The 18,895-nt window shown below is 38.5% G+C and overlaps 1 protein-coding gene across 1 annotated transcript; it reads left to right on the plus strand.

Annotated features, from left to right (window-relative positions):
* Positions 1–973: 973 nt before the first annotated feature.
* serinc3 (serine incorporator 3) lies at positions 974–18,578 on the plus strand (the record flags this gene model as incomplete). The annotated part of the gene is made up of 9 exons (XM_079241951.1): positions 974–1,135; positions 3,472–3,665; positions 3,831–3,910; positions 9,066–9,203; positions 12,518–12,687; positions 14,920–15,010; positions 15,308–15,509; positions 16,471–16,698; positions 18,443–18,578. 9 exons carry the CDS (start codon positions 974–976, stop codon positions 18,576–18,578), a joined length of 1,401 nt encoding a protein of 466 aa, XP_079098077.1.
* Between the last annotated feature and the right edge of the window lie 317 nt (positions 18,579–18,895).

Raw genomic sequence — 18,895 nt, forward strand, 5'->3', positions numbered from 1 at the left:
TGGAAGAAGACAAGATGTATTGTTTCCTTTCTTTTTGGAAACATTGTGATGAGAAATGCTCACTGGGAGCTTTCAGTGGAGGACTGTGCTGACTGGTTTCTACACTGGAGAGTGGTCTAATGTAGGAAAAGTTGTATTTAAACCTCCAAATGGATGTTTCTCAGTCTGCTTCATGTGATTCTATAAGAACACATTTTTTTAATTGTAAATAGAAATTTAGCGTGATCTGAGTGTCTTGATGGCTTCAGGAGATGCTTTTGAAAACTCTTAAAAACAAATTTGTTCAGGCAAGCATTTTAGCTCCAAAAGACTCAGTGACACTGCTGTGTATTTATTAGGGAAATCGGGATTTTTTTTCTTCACAATTTTAAAATCAAATCGATTAAAAAAAAAATAAAATTAATAAAAAAAATTAATGCACTGTAAAATTTTTGTCATTTTTACAGTTTTTATTGAACTTTTTACTTGTGTTCTTGGGCATTATAGCAGCAGAATGATGGTCTGGCTACTGTGTTGTTTTTTCCTCTTTGAAATCAAGAAAAATGACGAGCAAAAAAAAAAGTTTTATAAATTTGTTTTTGTTTTTAATCTACAAAACACAGCAATATTGGAGAATTGTGAGAATCGCAATTTAAATCGAATCGTCACCCAAAAAAATCAGAATCGAATCGGGACAAAAGCATATCGTCACACCCCTAGTATTTATACAGTTTTTATTTATTTATTTTTTCCACACGTTGCAGTTTTTTATGCTTGATTGTTGTGAAGCACTTTGTGACCTTGTGTCGATGAAAAGCGCTTTATAAATAAAGTTTATCTTATCTGATCTTGATGGTTTTAATGAGAATAACAAAACCTTTTTTTCGTTTCCCTTCGCTTGAACAGTTTCCAGAATAAACTTGACGTTTAGATTTCTTTGTCACTAAAGTTTAAATCCTCTGAAACTTCATGTGTTTTTGTTTTTTCCCCTCAGATGCCGTCCCTGTGGAGCAGCACGACCTGCCTGCTTTGTAGCTGCTGTTCCAGCACCAGAAACTTCTCAGTGACCAGGATCATCTATGCCACAGTCTTACTGCTGGGTACCATCATCGCCTGTATCATGCTGTCGCCCGGTGTGGATCAGCAACTCAAGAGGGTATTAGTTCACTTTCTTTCATTTCTCTGTGATCTCTGACATGGCTTTCATCATTAATTGGTGCTTTGTAGAAGGAAATACCGTCAGGCCTTCTCGTCTACAGATGGCGGACCCCAGATCCAGAGCGGAACTTTAGATAAAATCTTTTATCTTTAACTTGGAATTACTTAAATAAACTGATTTGAAATGAACTAGAAGGGTGAAAAGAATAAGTCTTGCTCGTCAGTGTGACGAATTCATCTCATGCTGGGTTTCATGTAATGTTGGTTTCTCAGTTTTACTTGTGTTTGATGTTTGACGTCTGTTCTGTGTTATTTCATAGAATTTTCACCGTCCTGCCTTTTTGGCCAGATCACCCTCAGCAAAGGGATTTATAATCTCATTAAGATTTTTATTCATTCATTCATTCATTCATCATCCTAACTGCTTAATCCGATGAAGGGTTGCGAGGAAGCTGGAGCCTATCCCAGCAGTCTTTAGGTGAAAGGCGGGGTACACCCTGGACAGCTCGCCAGTCTATCACAGTGATTGAGGTTTTATCTGGTTAAATAAAGGAGCAAATAGGAAAAAGAACAACATTTACCGTTTCAGTGGGATTATGAATAACCTTTCACAGCTTCTTTTTTCTACATACAGGAGGAAACATCAAATCTGTAACCACTACAGCACCTCTTAAAGTTCCTTCTGGGGATCCTGGGCCTTCAACCCCCCTTGCCTTATTATCCACAGTGATCCCGGGATGTTCATTTGCCCTGTTGTGGAAAAAAGTCAGTCAATGACGAGGAGGCTGGTTCTGAAGTGGAAAAGATTAAAGTTTATTGAATACAAAATAAGAAAGAACAAAATAATACAAATTACAATTTGGAGAGACAGTCCAGAGGTCCGAGGGGGCAGAAGTCTGGAATGCTCTGAGAACCATCCTTTTACCCTCACATAAGGGCGTCAATTGTCAGCCCTGAATCTACGTTATTCTAAACTATGTCTGTTATCAGCTGTAACCCACGGGGTTATGGGGCAGAATATATAAGATTTAATCTTCTATCTGTGCCTATTTGTTCATGTTTAACAATGTAAAGTTAAACTGAACATGAAATGAGCAAGTAACCCTCTTCAAGGGAGAGAGTGTTCTAACTAATCAGATCCCAGATGTCTGAATGCAGACATGTCAGATCTCTACACATTGTTATGTGTGTAAAGGGGAATAAGCAGACACTGTAACTAAGCTTAAGTTCATCATGACCTTTTTTAGAAAGCCCATAGATGAAATATGAAAATGTAAGTCAGAACATAAAATTTCCACAACAGCCCCTTGCTTGATCTACAAACGCCCATCTCCCAAAGTTGGGTCCATGGGTCATGTCCAGGGAAACTTAGGTCCTGAGGAGACACAGAGGCTACATAGACACCCCACCTGATCTCCACCTCGGATGGATGGATGGATGAATGGATGAATAACTGTTCTATATTCATTTCCAACATCATAATTTCTCTGTTAAGAAGATGAGCTGAATACAGCTCGGTCAGAAAGTCACATGAAACTCTGTTTTTAACATCTCAGAACCTCCTTTAAAAGGTTAAAGTGGAACTATTATGTGCATTTCAGGCTAATTTATTTTTATTTCTGAGACCAGAAGGGCTGGGATTGATCGAGTTATTGTCACAAATCGCTTTATTTACTTCCGACCGACCCTCTCCGTAGGCTGTCAGATCAGCCTGCGGGCAAAACGAGTGGATTGAGACTCTTCCGCATTAAGCCCCGCCTCCCGCCACTGCACTACATCGGGAGCGCACACCGCACCTGCTTTCGCCGTCATTGTAACATCTCATAAACAGAAGGATTAGGCTAATATGAACTCAATAAAAAAAACAAAATACAATGTCAACACATAGCATACAGCCCTACATGTTGGAACCTGAATCAGACCCTGAAAACGAAGTGGAAAACAGCAACCCACAGCAACGAATGCAGCAGGATGTCTCTCTTTGGTAAACTCACCAGCCATCGTTGGAAATAACTTTATCCCACGTTTTCCACCTGCCTGATGTATTTGTACATGCCCTTGTTAACCAGTAGAAGGTAACCAATCACCGAACCTTATCCCCCGGGACGTCACAAGGATTTCCAAGTAGAAAAAACTCTCTAAAACGACGCGTTTTTCGTCGCCATGGAAACCGAACGGAGCAAGTGCTGGAACTCAAACTCAAACATGCGCTTAGGTGATAAAAAACGGTGCCGTTCACATGTCTGATGAGGATTCAACACTGTAACACTGTAGAAAGCTCAGAAAACTTAAAATACCATAATAGCACCCCTTTTAAACTCTGATTTCTTGTAGATCCCAGGTCTCTGTGAGGATGGAGCAGGTTCCTCTATTCCAGGCCTTCACTTTCATTTCAACTGTGAAATGTTTGTGGGCTACAAGGCAGTGTACCGTGTCTGCTTCGGCATGAGTCTGTGGTTCCTGGGGTTTTCCATCCTTACCGTTAACATCAAGACGAGCAGCGACCCCCGCGCTGCAGTCCACAACGGGTGAGGACTGCACCTACAACATGTCAACATTTTCCACAACAGCTAACACATTACATTCACCTCAGAAACCAAAAAGAGACTTTATATTTTTTATATGACTTCACCATGAATCACAACGTCTGTGTCCATCTGAACTGATTCGTGATGAAAACTGTTTGTTTACAGATTTTGGTGTTTGAAGTTTGTGGCATTGGTGGCCGTTATGTTTGGTGCCTTTTCTATTCCAGATGAGCCTTTCACCCATGGTACGAGTTTTACACTAAACGCTTGGTTACATGGCTTATGTTACACACTTTAACTTGCAACAAAAAGTCAGTTAATGAGTGTTTGTTTATTGTAACAATTCTGCTGTCGACTCCTGTTTGATGTTGAATATTACGTTGGATGTCTGAAGTGGGAAATAACAAGACGTATTATATTATTCATTATTGTGGTTCGCTTTAATTTGACACCCATCTGATTTGTTGGGGGACAAAAAGTTTATTCCCAAAATATGCAACAAAACATTACAGATTCATGTTTCTTCCTCTTCTTTTCCTCCAATCTTCCAGTCATCTTCACAACCACATATCTAATTATTCTAATTATTATTTTTTAACCCTTTTGAATGCCTGTTTGATCACATGAAGCTGCTGGTTTGATGGGAAAAAAAATATTTACAGAGATTTTTCTTTTCTTTGTGTACACTTTTGTTTTGGATTAAAAACAATCACCAACTTCATCATGTCAACTTGTTCCAATGAAAAACAACTCATTTTAAGTTTTGTTTTTCTTTTGTAAAAAACTGGTGACATTCATTCATTCATTTATTATCCTAACTGCTTAGTCTGATTCAGGGTCTCAGGGAAAGGGTTAATTTGTTTTACTAATTGGGAAATTTGGATCAGGAGTGAAGTTTGTTGAGTGATTTCGGCAAAAGTTAATTTGTTTCTATAGTGGTTTTGGGAGAATATTTTTTTATGTATTCATTTATTTATCTCACCTCTCAGACCTGAAAGGCTCAGAAATGTGTCTCCTGTGGTGACCTTTAAGAAAGATTTTTGTTGACATTTTAAAGTAAAAAAAAAAAAAATCTATTTAGGAAATATGATGGGGGCCAGAAAATGGGAGAAAAAAATGGCCTGAGATGAGAAAAGAGTCCATCATGACCTGTAGTAGCCTCAGTATCGTGTGAAAGATCCATCCACAGCCATAACAGCCTGGTGCCGCCTCCAGTTACTGGTCACCAGCTTGGTCCCACACTAGGATGGCATGTAATACCAGCACAAATGATACTGGCAGGTAAAAATGGTACTGGCAGGTTAAAATGATACTGGCAGGTAAAAATGATACTGGCAGGTTAAAATGATACTGGCAGGTAAAAATGGTACTGGCAGGTTAAAATGATACTGGCAGGTAAAAATGATACTGGCAGGTAAAAATGATACTGGCAGGTTAAAATGATACTGGCAGGTTAAAATGATACTGGCAGGTAAAAATGGTACTGGCAGGTTAAAATGATACTGGCAGGTAAAAATGATACTGGCAGGTTAAAATGATACTGGCAGGTAAAAATGATACTGGCAGGTAAAAATGATACTGGCAGGTAAAAATGATACTGGCAGGTTAAAATGATACTGGCAGGTAAAAATGATACTGGCAGGTAAAAATGATACTGGCAGGTTAAAATGATACTGGCAGGTAAAAATGATACTGGCAGGTTAAAATGATACTGGCAGGTAAAAATGATACTGGCAGGTTAAAATGATACTGGCAGGTTAAAATGATTCTGGCAGGTAAAAATGATACTGGCAGGTTAAAATGATACTGGCAGGTAAAAATGATACTGGCAGGTAAAAATGATATTGGCAGGTAAAAATTATAGTGGCAGGTAAAAATGATACTGGCAGGTAAAAATGATATTGGCAGGTTAAAATGATACTGGCAGGTTAAAATGATACTGGCAGGTTAAAATGATACTGGCAGGTTAAAATGATTCTGGCAGGTAAAAATGATACTGGCAGGTTAAAATGATACTGGCAGGTAAAAATGATACTGGCAGGTTAAAATGATTCTGGCAGGTAAAAATGATACTGGCAGGTTAAAATGATACTGGCAGGTAAAAATGATACTGGCAGGTTAAAATGATACTGGCAGGTAAAAATGATACTGGCAGGTTAAAATGATTCTGGCAGGTAAAAATGATACTGGCAGGCTAAAATGATACTGGCAGGTAAAAATGATACTGGCAGGTTAAAATGATTCTGGCAGGTAAAAATGATACTGGCAGGTTAAAATGATACTGGCAGGTAAAAATGATACTGGCAGGTTAAAATGATACTGGCAGGTAAAAATGATACTGGCAGGTTAAAATGATTCTGGCAGGTAAAAATGATACTGGCAGGCTAAAATGATACTGGCAGGTAAAAATGATACTGGCAGGTTAAAATGATTCTGGCAGGTAAAAATTATACTGGCAGGTAAAAATGATATTGGCAGGTAAAAATGATTCTGGCAGGTAAAAATGATACTGGCAGGCTAAAATGATACTGGCAGGTAAAAATGATACTGGCAGGTTAAAATGATTCTGGCAGGTAAAAATGATACTGGCAGGTTAAAATGATACTGGCAGGTAAAAATGATACTGGCAGGTTAAAATGATACTGGCAGGTAAAAATGATACTGGCAGGTTAAAATGATTCTGGCAGGTAAAAATGATACTGGCAGGCTAAAATGATACTGGCAGGTAAAAATGATACTGGCAGGTTAAAATGATTCTGGCAGGTAAAAATGATACTGGCAGGTTAAAATGATACTGGCAGGTAAAAATGATACTGGCAGGTTAAAATGATACTGGCAGGTAAAAATGATACTGGCAGGTTAAAATGATTCTGGCAGGTAAAAATGATACTGGCAGGCTAAAATGATACTGGCAGGTAAAAATGATACTGGCAGGTTAAAATGATTCTGGCAGGTAAAAATTATACTGGCAGGTAAAAATGATATTGGCAGGTAAAAATGATACTGGCAGGTAAAAATGATACTGGCAGGTTAAAATAATACTGGCAGGTAAAAATGATACTGGCAGGTTAAAATGATACTGGCAGGTTAAAATGATATTGGCAGGTAAAAATGATACTGGTAGGTAAAAATGATACTGGCAGGTTAAAATGATACTGGCAGGTAAAAATGATACTGGCAGGTTAAAATGATACTGGCAGTTAAAAATAATACTGGCAGGTTAAAATGATACTGGCAGGTTAAAATGATACTGGCAGGTAAAAATGATACTGGCAGGTTAAAATGATACTGGCAGGTAAAAATGATATTGGCAGGTTAAAATGATACTGGCAGGTTAAAATGATACTGGCAGGTTAAAATGATACTGGCAGGTAAAAATGATACTGGCAGGTTAAAATGATACTGGCAGTTAAAAATAATACTGGCAGGTTAAAATGATACTGGCAGGTTAAAATGATACTGGCAGTTAAAAATAATACTGGCAGGTTAAAATGATACTGGCAGGTTAAAATGATACTGGCAGGTTAAAATGATACTGGCAGGTAAAAATGATATTGGCAGGTAAAAATGATACTGGCAGGTAAAAATGATACTGGCAGGTTAAAATGATACTGGCAGGTTAAAATGATACTGGCAGGTAAAAATGATACTGGCAGGTTAAAATGATACTGGCAGGTAAAAATGATACTGGCAGGTTAAAATGATACTGGCAGGTTAAAATGATACTGGCAGGTAAAAATGATACTGGCAGGTAAAAATGATACTGGCAGGTAAAAATGATACTGGCAGGTAAACAGTGTTCATTCAGCAGGCCAGAACTTGCTGCTGGGTGCTCACCGCTGGAGACGAACTCAGATCTCCTGTGAGCTGGTCAGAGGCAGGTCAGGTCAAGAACAGAAAAGCAGTCTGGAAATAAGTGCTGGAAGGTCAGGCGTTGAGGCAAAGACTGAGTGGTGTGAAGCTGCATATATACTGACTTAACTGGAGATGCGGAAGAGGTGACAGCAGCAGGTGAAGGCAGGTAAACTGATGAGAGGTGTGTGGTGGGGGGGGGCAGGGCAGATTGTGACATGGCATCCTATTCTTCAACCAGCATCTGTCTTCAGTCAGTCAGACTGGTTGTGTTGGTCACTCTGGTACCAACAGCAGCATAAGAGGATCCCACTAGTGTCACGGTGCGGTGGAGGTGTGGACCCAAACGCAGAGACAGAATGGCAAGAGGCAGACGAGCTGCGGGAACAGGTTTTAATCCTTAAACTGAACTAAACTAAACAGAAAACAGAACAGAGATAAAAACAGGCAAGTAAAGATAAACCAACACAATGAGCCAGCAGTGGGAACAGAAACCATAAATACAGGGAAACGAAATAAGACACAGGGGTAATGAATCAACTGATAGAATCCAGGTGAACTAAATGAATGGGAAACGAAACAGGAAACCAGAGATGAGGGAAATAAAAAAGAAAAACTACAAAAGTAAAACAAGAGACCAGAACTAAAGACACATAAAAGTCCAAACCATGACAGCTAGTGTTCATCCTCTGGTGGTGGTCTCTAATAAACCCCACTCAGAGTTAAGCCCCTGACTGGGGAGATGTGGGCTCACCCGTTGTTGCAGAATCTCCACATTTCCTCCAGTGAGGACAAGCCTTGTTTTTCCAGTGAGGGAGATGCTGCCTCACACCACTGTCGTGGAATTTATCTGATGAAAAATAAATCTAGAAATCAACTGTGTTGTGTCCAGTTTATTGACAATGCACAGTTGTTGCAAGCGAGAGCTCTGCCCCGCTCAGGGTGTTACAGCATTCTTTAAGCATACACAAATAACCCTTGCCTGGCAGCACTGGTCAAAACAACTTTAAGATAGCAACAGTCGAAGCTGAATCAGGCCTTGAACAGAACATTCAGTTTTATGCATGAACCTACTATAAAGCAAGCCATCTGGACTCCTCTAAACTATACAGAATATATATATTGTACTACATAAAGAACTTTAATGAAGGAGTAACACATTAAAACTATGCTATGTGTATAATTTCCACCACACCATCACCCTGCCTTTACCAGAAGCTGTTCCCCTATCCGTGCAGAAGTCAGCATCATGTTTTATCTCTAGCAGGGTCCTTGATCAGGTATCTGATTGTCATCCCCCAAAGATCCAAACCAGTCAACAGCAGATTGATCTGTTATCAATGAACTGGAAAACCTACAATTCCAAACCTGCTGCTCATCCCACAAATACGTTTCCTTCCACACGTGGTTCCATTTAAAAAGGAAATAAACAGACTGTCCGACAGGGTCAGATTTACGACCAAAACACTCATTTACTGACTTTTTCTGCTGAATTTATACATGCATATGTCTGACAAAGATTAATTTTCTGTGCCCGTGTTGTCACAGCCTGGTTTGTCATAGGCTCCTGTGGAGCTTTCTTTTTCATTCTGATCCAGCTGGTGCTACTGGTGGACTTTGCTCACTCCTGGAATGAGTCCTGGGTGGAGAAGATGGAAAACAACAACTCCAGAGGCTGGTATGCAGGTGAGTGACTGGCGCTGGGTTTAAGTTGGAGTCATCAGAGGAAAAGTACGTTTTTATATTAAACTGTGAGGTTTTATGATTTAAAAAAAAGTCCTTTAATCAGGAACAACAGAGGTTATTACATCCTGGGCTGAGCAGCACCACATGACAGATTACATGACTTTATTATGCATTTTACAGAAAATAAGCCAAAATGCATGATGAGAGTAAACAAACAAACAAAGACAAAGTACATAGGTAAAAAACGGCCTTGATTAGTGTGAACTTGACATTTTATTTTATTTAGCTGTATAAATGGGTTTTTTTTGTAAAGACACTGTCTTATAAGTGCAGTTTATTTGTTTTTTTCCCTGCATTTGTCGAGCTAGAAATACTTTCTCAGCTTTGTGGAAACTTTTTTAAAGCCATTTGATGTAGAGTTTCGTTAATAATATTGTTGTTGTTTTTTTTCTTTTGTTTTGAAAGTACTAGTTTCCATATTTCATTAGAAAATCACAGCAAATATTCTTTAGCTCTGGGGTATGCTAAAAAAAAAAGTATTCTACTGAAATCAGCAGGATGCAAAGTAAATATATGAGTAACTTTTTTAAGAATGGGTTTAAAATCAACACTGAAGTAATCTAATTGATAGAGTTACAGAGATCTTTATGGGGAGTAAATAAACAAAATAAGAGTTAAATCTGAAAAGCATAAAGATTTGGTGTATTTTTAAAATGAAAATAAAAATGACAAATACTTTATTAAAATAACTTTATTGAAATATAAAATATAAAAACATTTATATAAAATATAAAAATATTAACTTTATTAAAATAAAGCTGTGGGTGTAAATAAGCTTATAGAGTAAAGGTTTATTAACAATAGTAAGTTTTTATCAAGTTTTCCTCTAGAAGTCAAACCAACTATTTTAAAAGCTAAACTGACTGAAAGTTTAAACTTTCTTCCGTGTAACTTTAACACAGCAGGACCATATGTTCACTGACTTGGTGTTAAAGTCGACTTTTTGAGTCTTGTATCAACACTGCTGATTTTACTCATTGTTTCTGGGGGTGACAGCGGCTCAGGTGGTGGAGCCGCCTGTCTTGTGGCCTGATAGTCGGTGGTTTGAGTCCTGCTGCAGCCCCGAGGAGGTTTGTTCTCTGAGGGCCGGTACCAAGCCCGGATAAATGCAGAGGGTTGCGTCAGGAACAGCATCCGGCATAAAAAACGTGCCAATACACCCGAGTGATTCACTGTGGCGACCCCTTCAAAGAGACAAACTGAAAGAGAAAACAACACACCCTGATTGTTTCCATAGGGTTCCAGTCAGTGACATGATGGTCCATGCTGCATTGGAAAGCTATCCCCGTTGCCTAGCAACAGCCTCTCAACCAGCTGTTAACGTTGGAGTCCACCTGAAAGTACCCTGCGACACTGGAGAGAGAACAGAAGAATGATAAGACAGAAGGCTCTGTGACTGAAACCATTGTGTTTTTAACTCGTTGTGTTATTAACTGTTAACTACAGTACATGTTGACCCCTGTTAGCCGAGTTTATTGCAGAATTCTTTAAACACAATGTGTGAACCTGGAAAATATGCACACCGTCTATCAGCCAAGACCTGGAGATGAAGCTGGTTGTCACCACATTGTAAAACTCTGAGCTGCTTGTCGACATACAAAGAAAAGGTTACATGAACAAAAGTATTCCCCAGTATTCTTCTCTCCTCTTTTGATGTGAGTTTACCAGTATGCCAGAGCTATGGTGGTCCTACACACTCAAAAATAGAGGTACCAGCTTGTAACTAAAAAGGTACAAATGCTTGTCGCTGGGGGTGTACTCTTTTGAGAGACATTTCTGTACCCTTCAGTTCTGGTCTATTTTTGTACCTTATCAAGTTCAACCTCACCTTATCAAGTTATGTTTTTTTTATGTTTTCACAGGATTAGGCCTGGTCCATGCAACTTAGCAATATTATCTTATCTTTAATCTAGAAATAATCTTCAAAAACTCAAAATACTGACCAGACATACACTTAGTTTGCAGCATCTGACCTTCATTGTCTGGTGTAGTAAATGACTGTTAAGTAGTACTACTGTCATCACTCAACTCTGCTCTACTTTGTAACATTACAGCCATTAACATTACATTTTTCAATGCTGCAGGTTCCCTTATGGTCGAAATGGTACAAATGTGTACTTTATGTCACTTTGAACCCTTTTTCATACTCTGAAGGTGTGCTTCTGGTCTCTTAAAGACCAGTATTGTACTTTTGAGAGAACATTTCTTTCAAATGTACCTATAGGTACAGAAATGTCCTTATCTTGTACCTCTATTTTTGAGAGTGTAGGAGGGGGTGGCAGCGTGTGAGCTAACTCTAGACCTTTGTATTGGGTGGAAATGGATCACAATTCGATCGGTTGGCTTTCCAAAGATTTTTAGTTCGATTCCCAGTATCACAAGTTTATATGTGGAAGTATGTTTGGAGGGACAATAAACCTCACATTTCCCTTCACACTTGCAACTTATTTTGGATCAAAAACATCTGCTAAATTCTCAAGCACACTGACTAGTGTGAACCAGAATGTCTGAGAACGGAGAACATCAACAAGAAGCAATGGTTCAAAGCCCAGATTTGGATCCAGTTTGCCTTCAGTGGTGGGACTTTATGAAATCTGTGCATAAATATGCACAAGAAGTATTGAATAAAAGCATCATGGTAAATGAGATTGAGTTGAAATCCTTCCACAAACAATTGAGAATGGTTGAATAAAACCAGCAGATCTTAACTTTTGCTTGAATCACTGGATGGACGTGCGTTTTTCCCTCTGCTCTTTGGCTTTTCTCAAACGAGTAATGACTCCATGTAAAAAGTCATGCTGCAGTTTGTCTGATGTGTTTTTATGTATCTCATTTTAAAATTCGATCAGGTTCTGATTTTATGTTTTTATTTTAGAAAAGGAAACATTGATGTGACTTTTCTTTTTCACATGGCCGTCCTGTACCTCTCACATGTTCACATAATAAAACCTGAATATGCAGGTGTCCGGCTCGGGTCCTCGGGGGCCACAATCCCAGAGGTTTCCATGTATCCCTTCTCAACACACCTGACCCAAATCAATGAGTCGCTGTGCCGGACTTCATTCGCTGTTGGAGCCATTTCATTTGAGTCAGTTGTGTTGGAGCAGGGATACATAGAAAACCTGCAGGACAGTGGGTCTTCGGGACCGACTTCGGACACCCCTTCCTGAATATATGAATGATGTCATGATGCCAGCTTGAAGGATGTGATGTTTTTCTTCTACTGGAGTTGATCTTTTCTGCTTTGTCTTCAGCTTTACTGGTTGTGATGATCCTGAACTACGTGATGTCTTTCACTGCCGTGGTGCTGTTCTTCATCTTCTACACCAAGCCTGACGGGTGCTTCATCAACAAGTTCTTTGTGACTTTCAACATTGTGTTCTGCATCGTGGCCTCAGTTGTTTCTGTGCTGCATAAAGTCCAGGTACAGGAAAGATCCCTCCTAGAGCCTCAAACACTCACGACGCACCAAGGTGACATGATCTGTGAAACGTAGAAGGGTTTCAGCTTGGAGGAAAGACGTTAGATCAGCAAGAGACATAAAGACTTTGTACTGAAGTTATAATTACAGCCAAACTCTCCTGTTTTCAGAGTTCTGCTTTTTCCACAGATTTAATCTTTTGTTTTTTTTTTACAGAGAAGGTTTTAGTTCTTTACCTGAAGTTTATCAGTGGAAAAGTGTTTGTGCATGCAGGAATCCAGCTGATTTTGGCTTTTTAGTTTTCCTGTGTTAGATTTATCTAGTGTTCTTTCTTTATCTGTTTAGATCTGTGATAACAGATATCAGACAGATATGACCTTTTGTTTCAAGTGAGCTTCATTAAAGAGGAAATAATGTCATGTTTTGATTGAATCAAGATTCAAAAAGCAGAAACAGAAAGAACACTGTGAAAAATATCAAAATGGGGTCAAAAAGTTTTGATTGTAAAAAATGTAAAATGACAAAGAAAATGAGAAAATCCAAAAAGAGGAGGGAAGCAGCAGATCTCTTCAAATTTGACCGTTTTCATCAAACATATGTAAATGGCTATTTTTCCCATTCTCCAAGGTCTAAATGAACTAAATATACCAGTTATTTTGATCTTGGACCTCAGCTATGAGTGCCTGTGTAAATTTGAACCAATTTTAATGCACAAGCAATGTCAAACATTCATATTTTTTATGCTATGGATGACATCATATGACACATAACTTTATCTCAAAATTATTACTTTTAATGCACATACATCCCATCTCATCACTGATTATGTTTTATCTCTTTATTTCACATTGTCAGTTAAGAATCCAGCGAAAATTTACACAGGTGTTAATGTGTTAACAACCATATGCAAGAACATTTTATTAGCTTTCATTTGGTACAACTTTCAATGCTATAGCATCAACATCTGGGAAGCTACAATGAAAACAAGGACATAATATCCCAAATTTTGCATTGTTTTTTAACAACATCAACAATAAAACTATATGGCCCTTGAGGCAAGCATAGCCAAGGTCCAAGATAAAAATAACTGGTATATTTAGTTTATTTAGACCTTGGAGAATGGGAAAAAATATCAGTTTGCATATGTTTGATAAAAAAAAAGGTCAAATTTGAAGAGGTCTAAGGAAGCAGGCAGAGGTACTGGGTGGTCAAACATCCCAAACAGTTCGGCAACCATCTGGTACAGGGGTGGTTGGCTCCGCTCCGGTTTTCCAGTTCCCATCCTGCAACTTTTACATGCAAACCTTCTCAAACACACCTGAATCATATGACTCAATTCTCCCTCTGCATGTCATGCATGCAGAGGCCTGGTAAAGAGACATTCATTAGATTCAGGTATGTTGGAAAAGGGTTGCATATGAGAGTTGCAGGATTGTAGATCTCCAGGACGAGATTCGGGCACCCCTGCCTGAAAAGCTGAAGGTAATGATGACATGCAGGTGTGCTGACACGCCTCAGCGCTGCTACCCTGTCTGGAGGAAGGGGGGGAGAGAAACAAAAACCATTACAAAGAAAAGGATATATCAACTAAACTTAAAACACCAAACCCTGACAGTTACTGAACAAGGTTGCTCCATGTTTAGACAGTTCCCCTGCAGTCTGGGAAGACAAAAGAAGGATTTTTCTGCCAATGAAATGAACGAAAGGAATGAAAACAGTGAACATTTCAGGAAAACTTCATCTAACTTGCATGCATTTAATAAAGAATTGAATGGCTTCCATGTGACAAACTATCAAAATCAGAGATTTGTAGAGAGTGGAGGGAAAGATAACTTGAGGAGCTGCAGAAGAAGACTAACAAACCAATCCACCATGTGGGAGATGTTTCAGGGAAATCTCATCAGATAACCTGGAAAAAATAAAAACTAAAATACCAAAGGGATGTGATGACTGCTGGGGTGTTTTGTTTGTAATATTACAAATATTCTTTAAAAAAACAATACATCATATACATCATCAATTCTACTGAAATCATCACTTCCTACTGACAACGTCGGCATGTCCTGTTCATTGGCTATATTTCCCATTAGACTCATTTAGACCACAAAAAATAAATCAGTTTCCAACTTTTGAGCTGTAATGAAGAGGTAACTAAAAAAAAAAAACTTGCAGATACCAGAAGTAAAAGTTCACAGAGGACACATTTATGACTCTCTTGTTTCTTTGCATCTCCAGGAGTCTCAGCCACGTTCAGGTCTTCTTCAGTCCTCCTTCATCACCCTGTACACCATGTTCCTCACCTGGTCTGCCATGACAAATGAACCGGGTGAGAAATCATCAGATTAGCTTTCAGACCAGTCTTTGGTCATGTTTTTCCACACTATCAGGCAGAAAAAATGCAGAATTGTACGTTGTAGCTACTGGAACCAGTCACAGAGATGATGGTACACCAGTGCAGCAGGCATCCAAGAAATGCTTGGATACGAGATGTAAAAATAAGGGGAAGTATTTTCCATGGAGCAGCAGTAATGAATGTAAAGAAGACATTTCGGGAAAAACAAGAAATATTCTTCAAACTGATCCTGAAACGTTGCACATCTGTTTTTTTTTCTCCTATCCTCAGACCAAAATTGCAACCCCAACCTGCTGACCATCTTGCAGCAGTTTGCATCCCCCACAGTTATTCCTCTGGAGATGGAGAACCAAACAGTGGTGGTGATAATCGGCACAGAGGAGCCCATCCTCACATCTCCATACCTGCAGTGGTGGGACGCCCAGACCATTGTGGGACTCATCATATTCGTCCTTTGCATTCTCTACTCCAGGTACAAATTCATAAACTTCATCTTCTTTAACGATTTAATTTGTTTATTTAGTCAATTTTGAGGTCTGTAAATATGTTATTACTAACATACACTATTAACCATCCCTGAGGTCTACTGTTGTACTTACCATCTGATTTCACCAAATCATTTAAGTAATCAGCATCATGATGATTTTATCACCACAATTCTTCCTGAAAGACAACGGGGACCCACTATTCTTCCTCTTTTTAATGAGCATTGTACAGTTCTTCACCCAGTTTTCAGAGTTTTGGCATCTCCCTGGATGTTTTTCTGTGCTTGATGCCAATAATCTGACCCTTCTGAAACAAACTAACATCACAACAGGATGTGTCTTCCCACAAAGTCGTCTAAAAAAGGTGCCGACTGCATCAGTTAGGGTTAAATAACTTGTTACAGCTAAAACAGAATCATCCATGCAGGAATGATCTAAATGGTTTGCTTACAGCCAGGCGGTGATTACTGCAACTGGTTCCAGCTGGTTTGTAAAGAAGTGGAATTAAAATGATTCATCAGAATATTTGCTGAACTGTAAATGATTTATTTGCAACTTTCTCATGAAGAGAGTTCGCCTGTTGCAACTTTTGCAGATTTATTGCAGCAAGCAGATTCAAAACAAGCTCATATTTTCTGTGAAACAGTAAAATGTGTTAGTTTCAACTTCTGATATGTTTTTATGTTCTGTTGGGAATATAATACAATATAATAATAAATACGGGTTGATGAAATTTGGATATCATGTTTACATTTGACTTTTCTGACTTGTTTGGAGTTGGGTTATAATATCAGAACTAATTTATTTTATTATTATCTTGCTAAAAAAATCATTTTGTTGAGGCTTCTTCAGATTGATTTTCTAGCTGTAAAATAGCTGCCTGTGAATGAGCTGATGTCACAGAGACAGCGTCTCTGATCACCGTTTGCATCTCTACTCCGCTCACAGCATTCGCTCCTCCAACACCAGCCAGGTCAACAAGCTGACCATTGCCTCCAGAGACTCAGCCACCCTGGCTGAAGGAGGGGGCAGCAGTGATGAGTTGGACGGGTCGCTGGGAACCGGGCGGATGGAGGACAATGAGCGGGACACGGCGCAGTACAGCTACTCTTTCTTCCACTTCATGCTCTTCTTGGCTTCGCTCTACATCATGATGACCCTGACTAACTGGTACAGGTCAGTCGTCTCCTCTCACATGAGGAGCTGAAGTTATTATTCTGAATAACGTTCATCAGAATTTCATGAAACTTTCTGTTGATCTGCTCAAAGAGCAGGATGGTGCTGGTCCACTGAATCATTTAGGGTTAAATAAGCTGTCTGATACAGAAAGAATCATTTTTCTTCTGATTAATACAGTTGTGCTCATATTTATTCATACCCTTTCATTAAAGAAGGAAAAAACAGCTGCTTGTAAAATAAGCTGAAATTGACTAAAGTAATAATAAATAAAAAATTTATGAAAATCATCACATTATTTTCTAATTCTGGTTCAATATAAATATTTTTTTAAAAAGCAAACAAATAAGATAATTTATTACATATTCCATCACTCATAAACTAATATTTAGTTGAACAATCCTTTAATGTTTCTGCTCCAGTCAGGTGTTTTCTGTTCCTCTCAGTCAGACTTCTGCACCTGTTGACGGGTATTTTGTCCCACTGTTCAACAGAAAAGTGCTCTAATTTGTCCAGGACCAATTTGTTTGTTTTGTTTTTTTTTCTTTCTTCAACTCAATTAAATGAAAAAACAGTGTCTTATATTACTAAATTATATTTTGCCTCATTTTTAGTTATTGTTCCTTTTTTTAAGTCTCCAGTTGTTTGAGTGACTGTAGTAAATTCAGCCTTTTCTTTAATGAAAGGGGACGAATACATATGAGCACAACTGTAATTAACGTTGTTGAAATATCTTCCTGTCTGTGATCATCCAGACTCTGAAACTGGAGTCAAACTCATTTTAATTCAGGTTCCACTTTCAGCACAACCTGCTCTCCAGAGGGCTGGATCAGTAAAATAACAGCATAATAACCTATAAATACTAAAACTGCACTTTCCCCCTTTGATTTAGAGAAACAAAATATAAATACATTATCAAGATTTCTACATTTAATCAGGTCTGCTTTTACAAAGTATGAACAACCTGAAATATCTGGAAAACAGCAGTTTTGAGGATATTTTTAACCAGTTTAACGTTTACATCATTTATTGGCATATTTTATTTATATTATTTATACTTAATATATGTTAGTAATAATAATAAGTATTTATACTTGATATAATAATAATGGATTAGAATAATTTTGCACATTCCTGCTGATGGTATCTGAAGCACTTTTACTGGATTCATCCACTTCTCACTTATACCTGGTGATGCTGAGTTACATGTAGCACAGCTGTCTGTAAAAAACCAGTAATCACCAGTTTCTGGCTTTTAACACAAGCTGATCAGGATCATTGACAGCTTTGATTTATTTCTGCTCCAGTTGATGTTATCTTAATCCTTGTTGCGTATTTTTATTTCATGCATTTTACTGTCAGCGCTCGTATCTTTGTGTGTTATCTATGCACAGCAGTGGCTGTTTTTTAAACGTGTCCGATAAATGAATCTAACATGGACATAATCCAGACCACTTGAACTGACCGCGTCATGAAACCTGCAGTCAGACCTACAAAGTTCTCCCCTTACTTTGGAACTGTTTTAGATTTACATGTTTTAAAAGGAAATCTCACATGGACAAATGAGAGATTATGACCATTTTTTATTAAAATATCACTGTCTTCTGGTATTTTGATATTCACTGATCCTGTGGGCCAGAGTAGACCCTGTGGTGGCTTGGGCTTGGTCCCTGGGCCAGATGTTTCACACCTGTGGCCTAATATTTGTAAATAAAAACATGTTTTATGCTTTTAATCTCTACAGCCCGGATGCAGATTACACAATAACCAGGAAGTGGCCGACGGTGTGGGTGAAGATTACATCCAGCTGGTTGTGTTTGGCCCTTTACATCTGGACCCTGGTGGCCCCCATGATCCTCACCAACCGAGATTTCAGCTAATTTATTCTACTGTAGGATTAAAGCTGCTTGTTTGTGGTGCCAAAAAGCTGCGTCAGAAACAGTCTGCTGCACAAGACATCCCCGTTTCTGTGTTATGCAAACATGAAAACAAACCATGAAGAAAACCATTTACCTATTGTTACTGTGTGTTTTCTGAATAAATCATCAGTTTCCAAAGATGAAACCAATTCCATATAAAAGCTAATATTTAGTTTATATACAGTTGTGCTCATATGTATTTGTACCCTTTCATTGCTGAATTTACAACAGTCACTCAAATAACTGGAGACTTATAAAAGGAACAATAACTAAAAATT

The sequence above is a fragment of the Telmatherina bonti genome (genome assembly GCF_933228915.1).
Source record: "Telmatherina bonti genome assembly, chromosome: 6".
Taxonomy (NCBI): Eukaryota; Metazoa; Chordata; class Actinopteri; order Atheriniformes; family Telmatherinidae; genus Telmatherina; species Telmatherina bonti.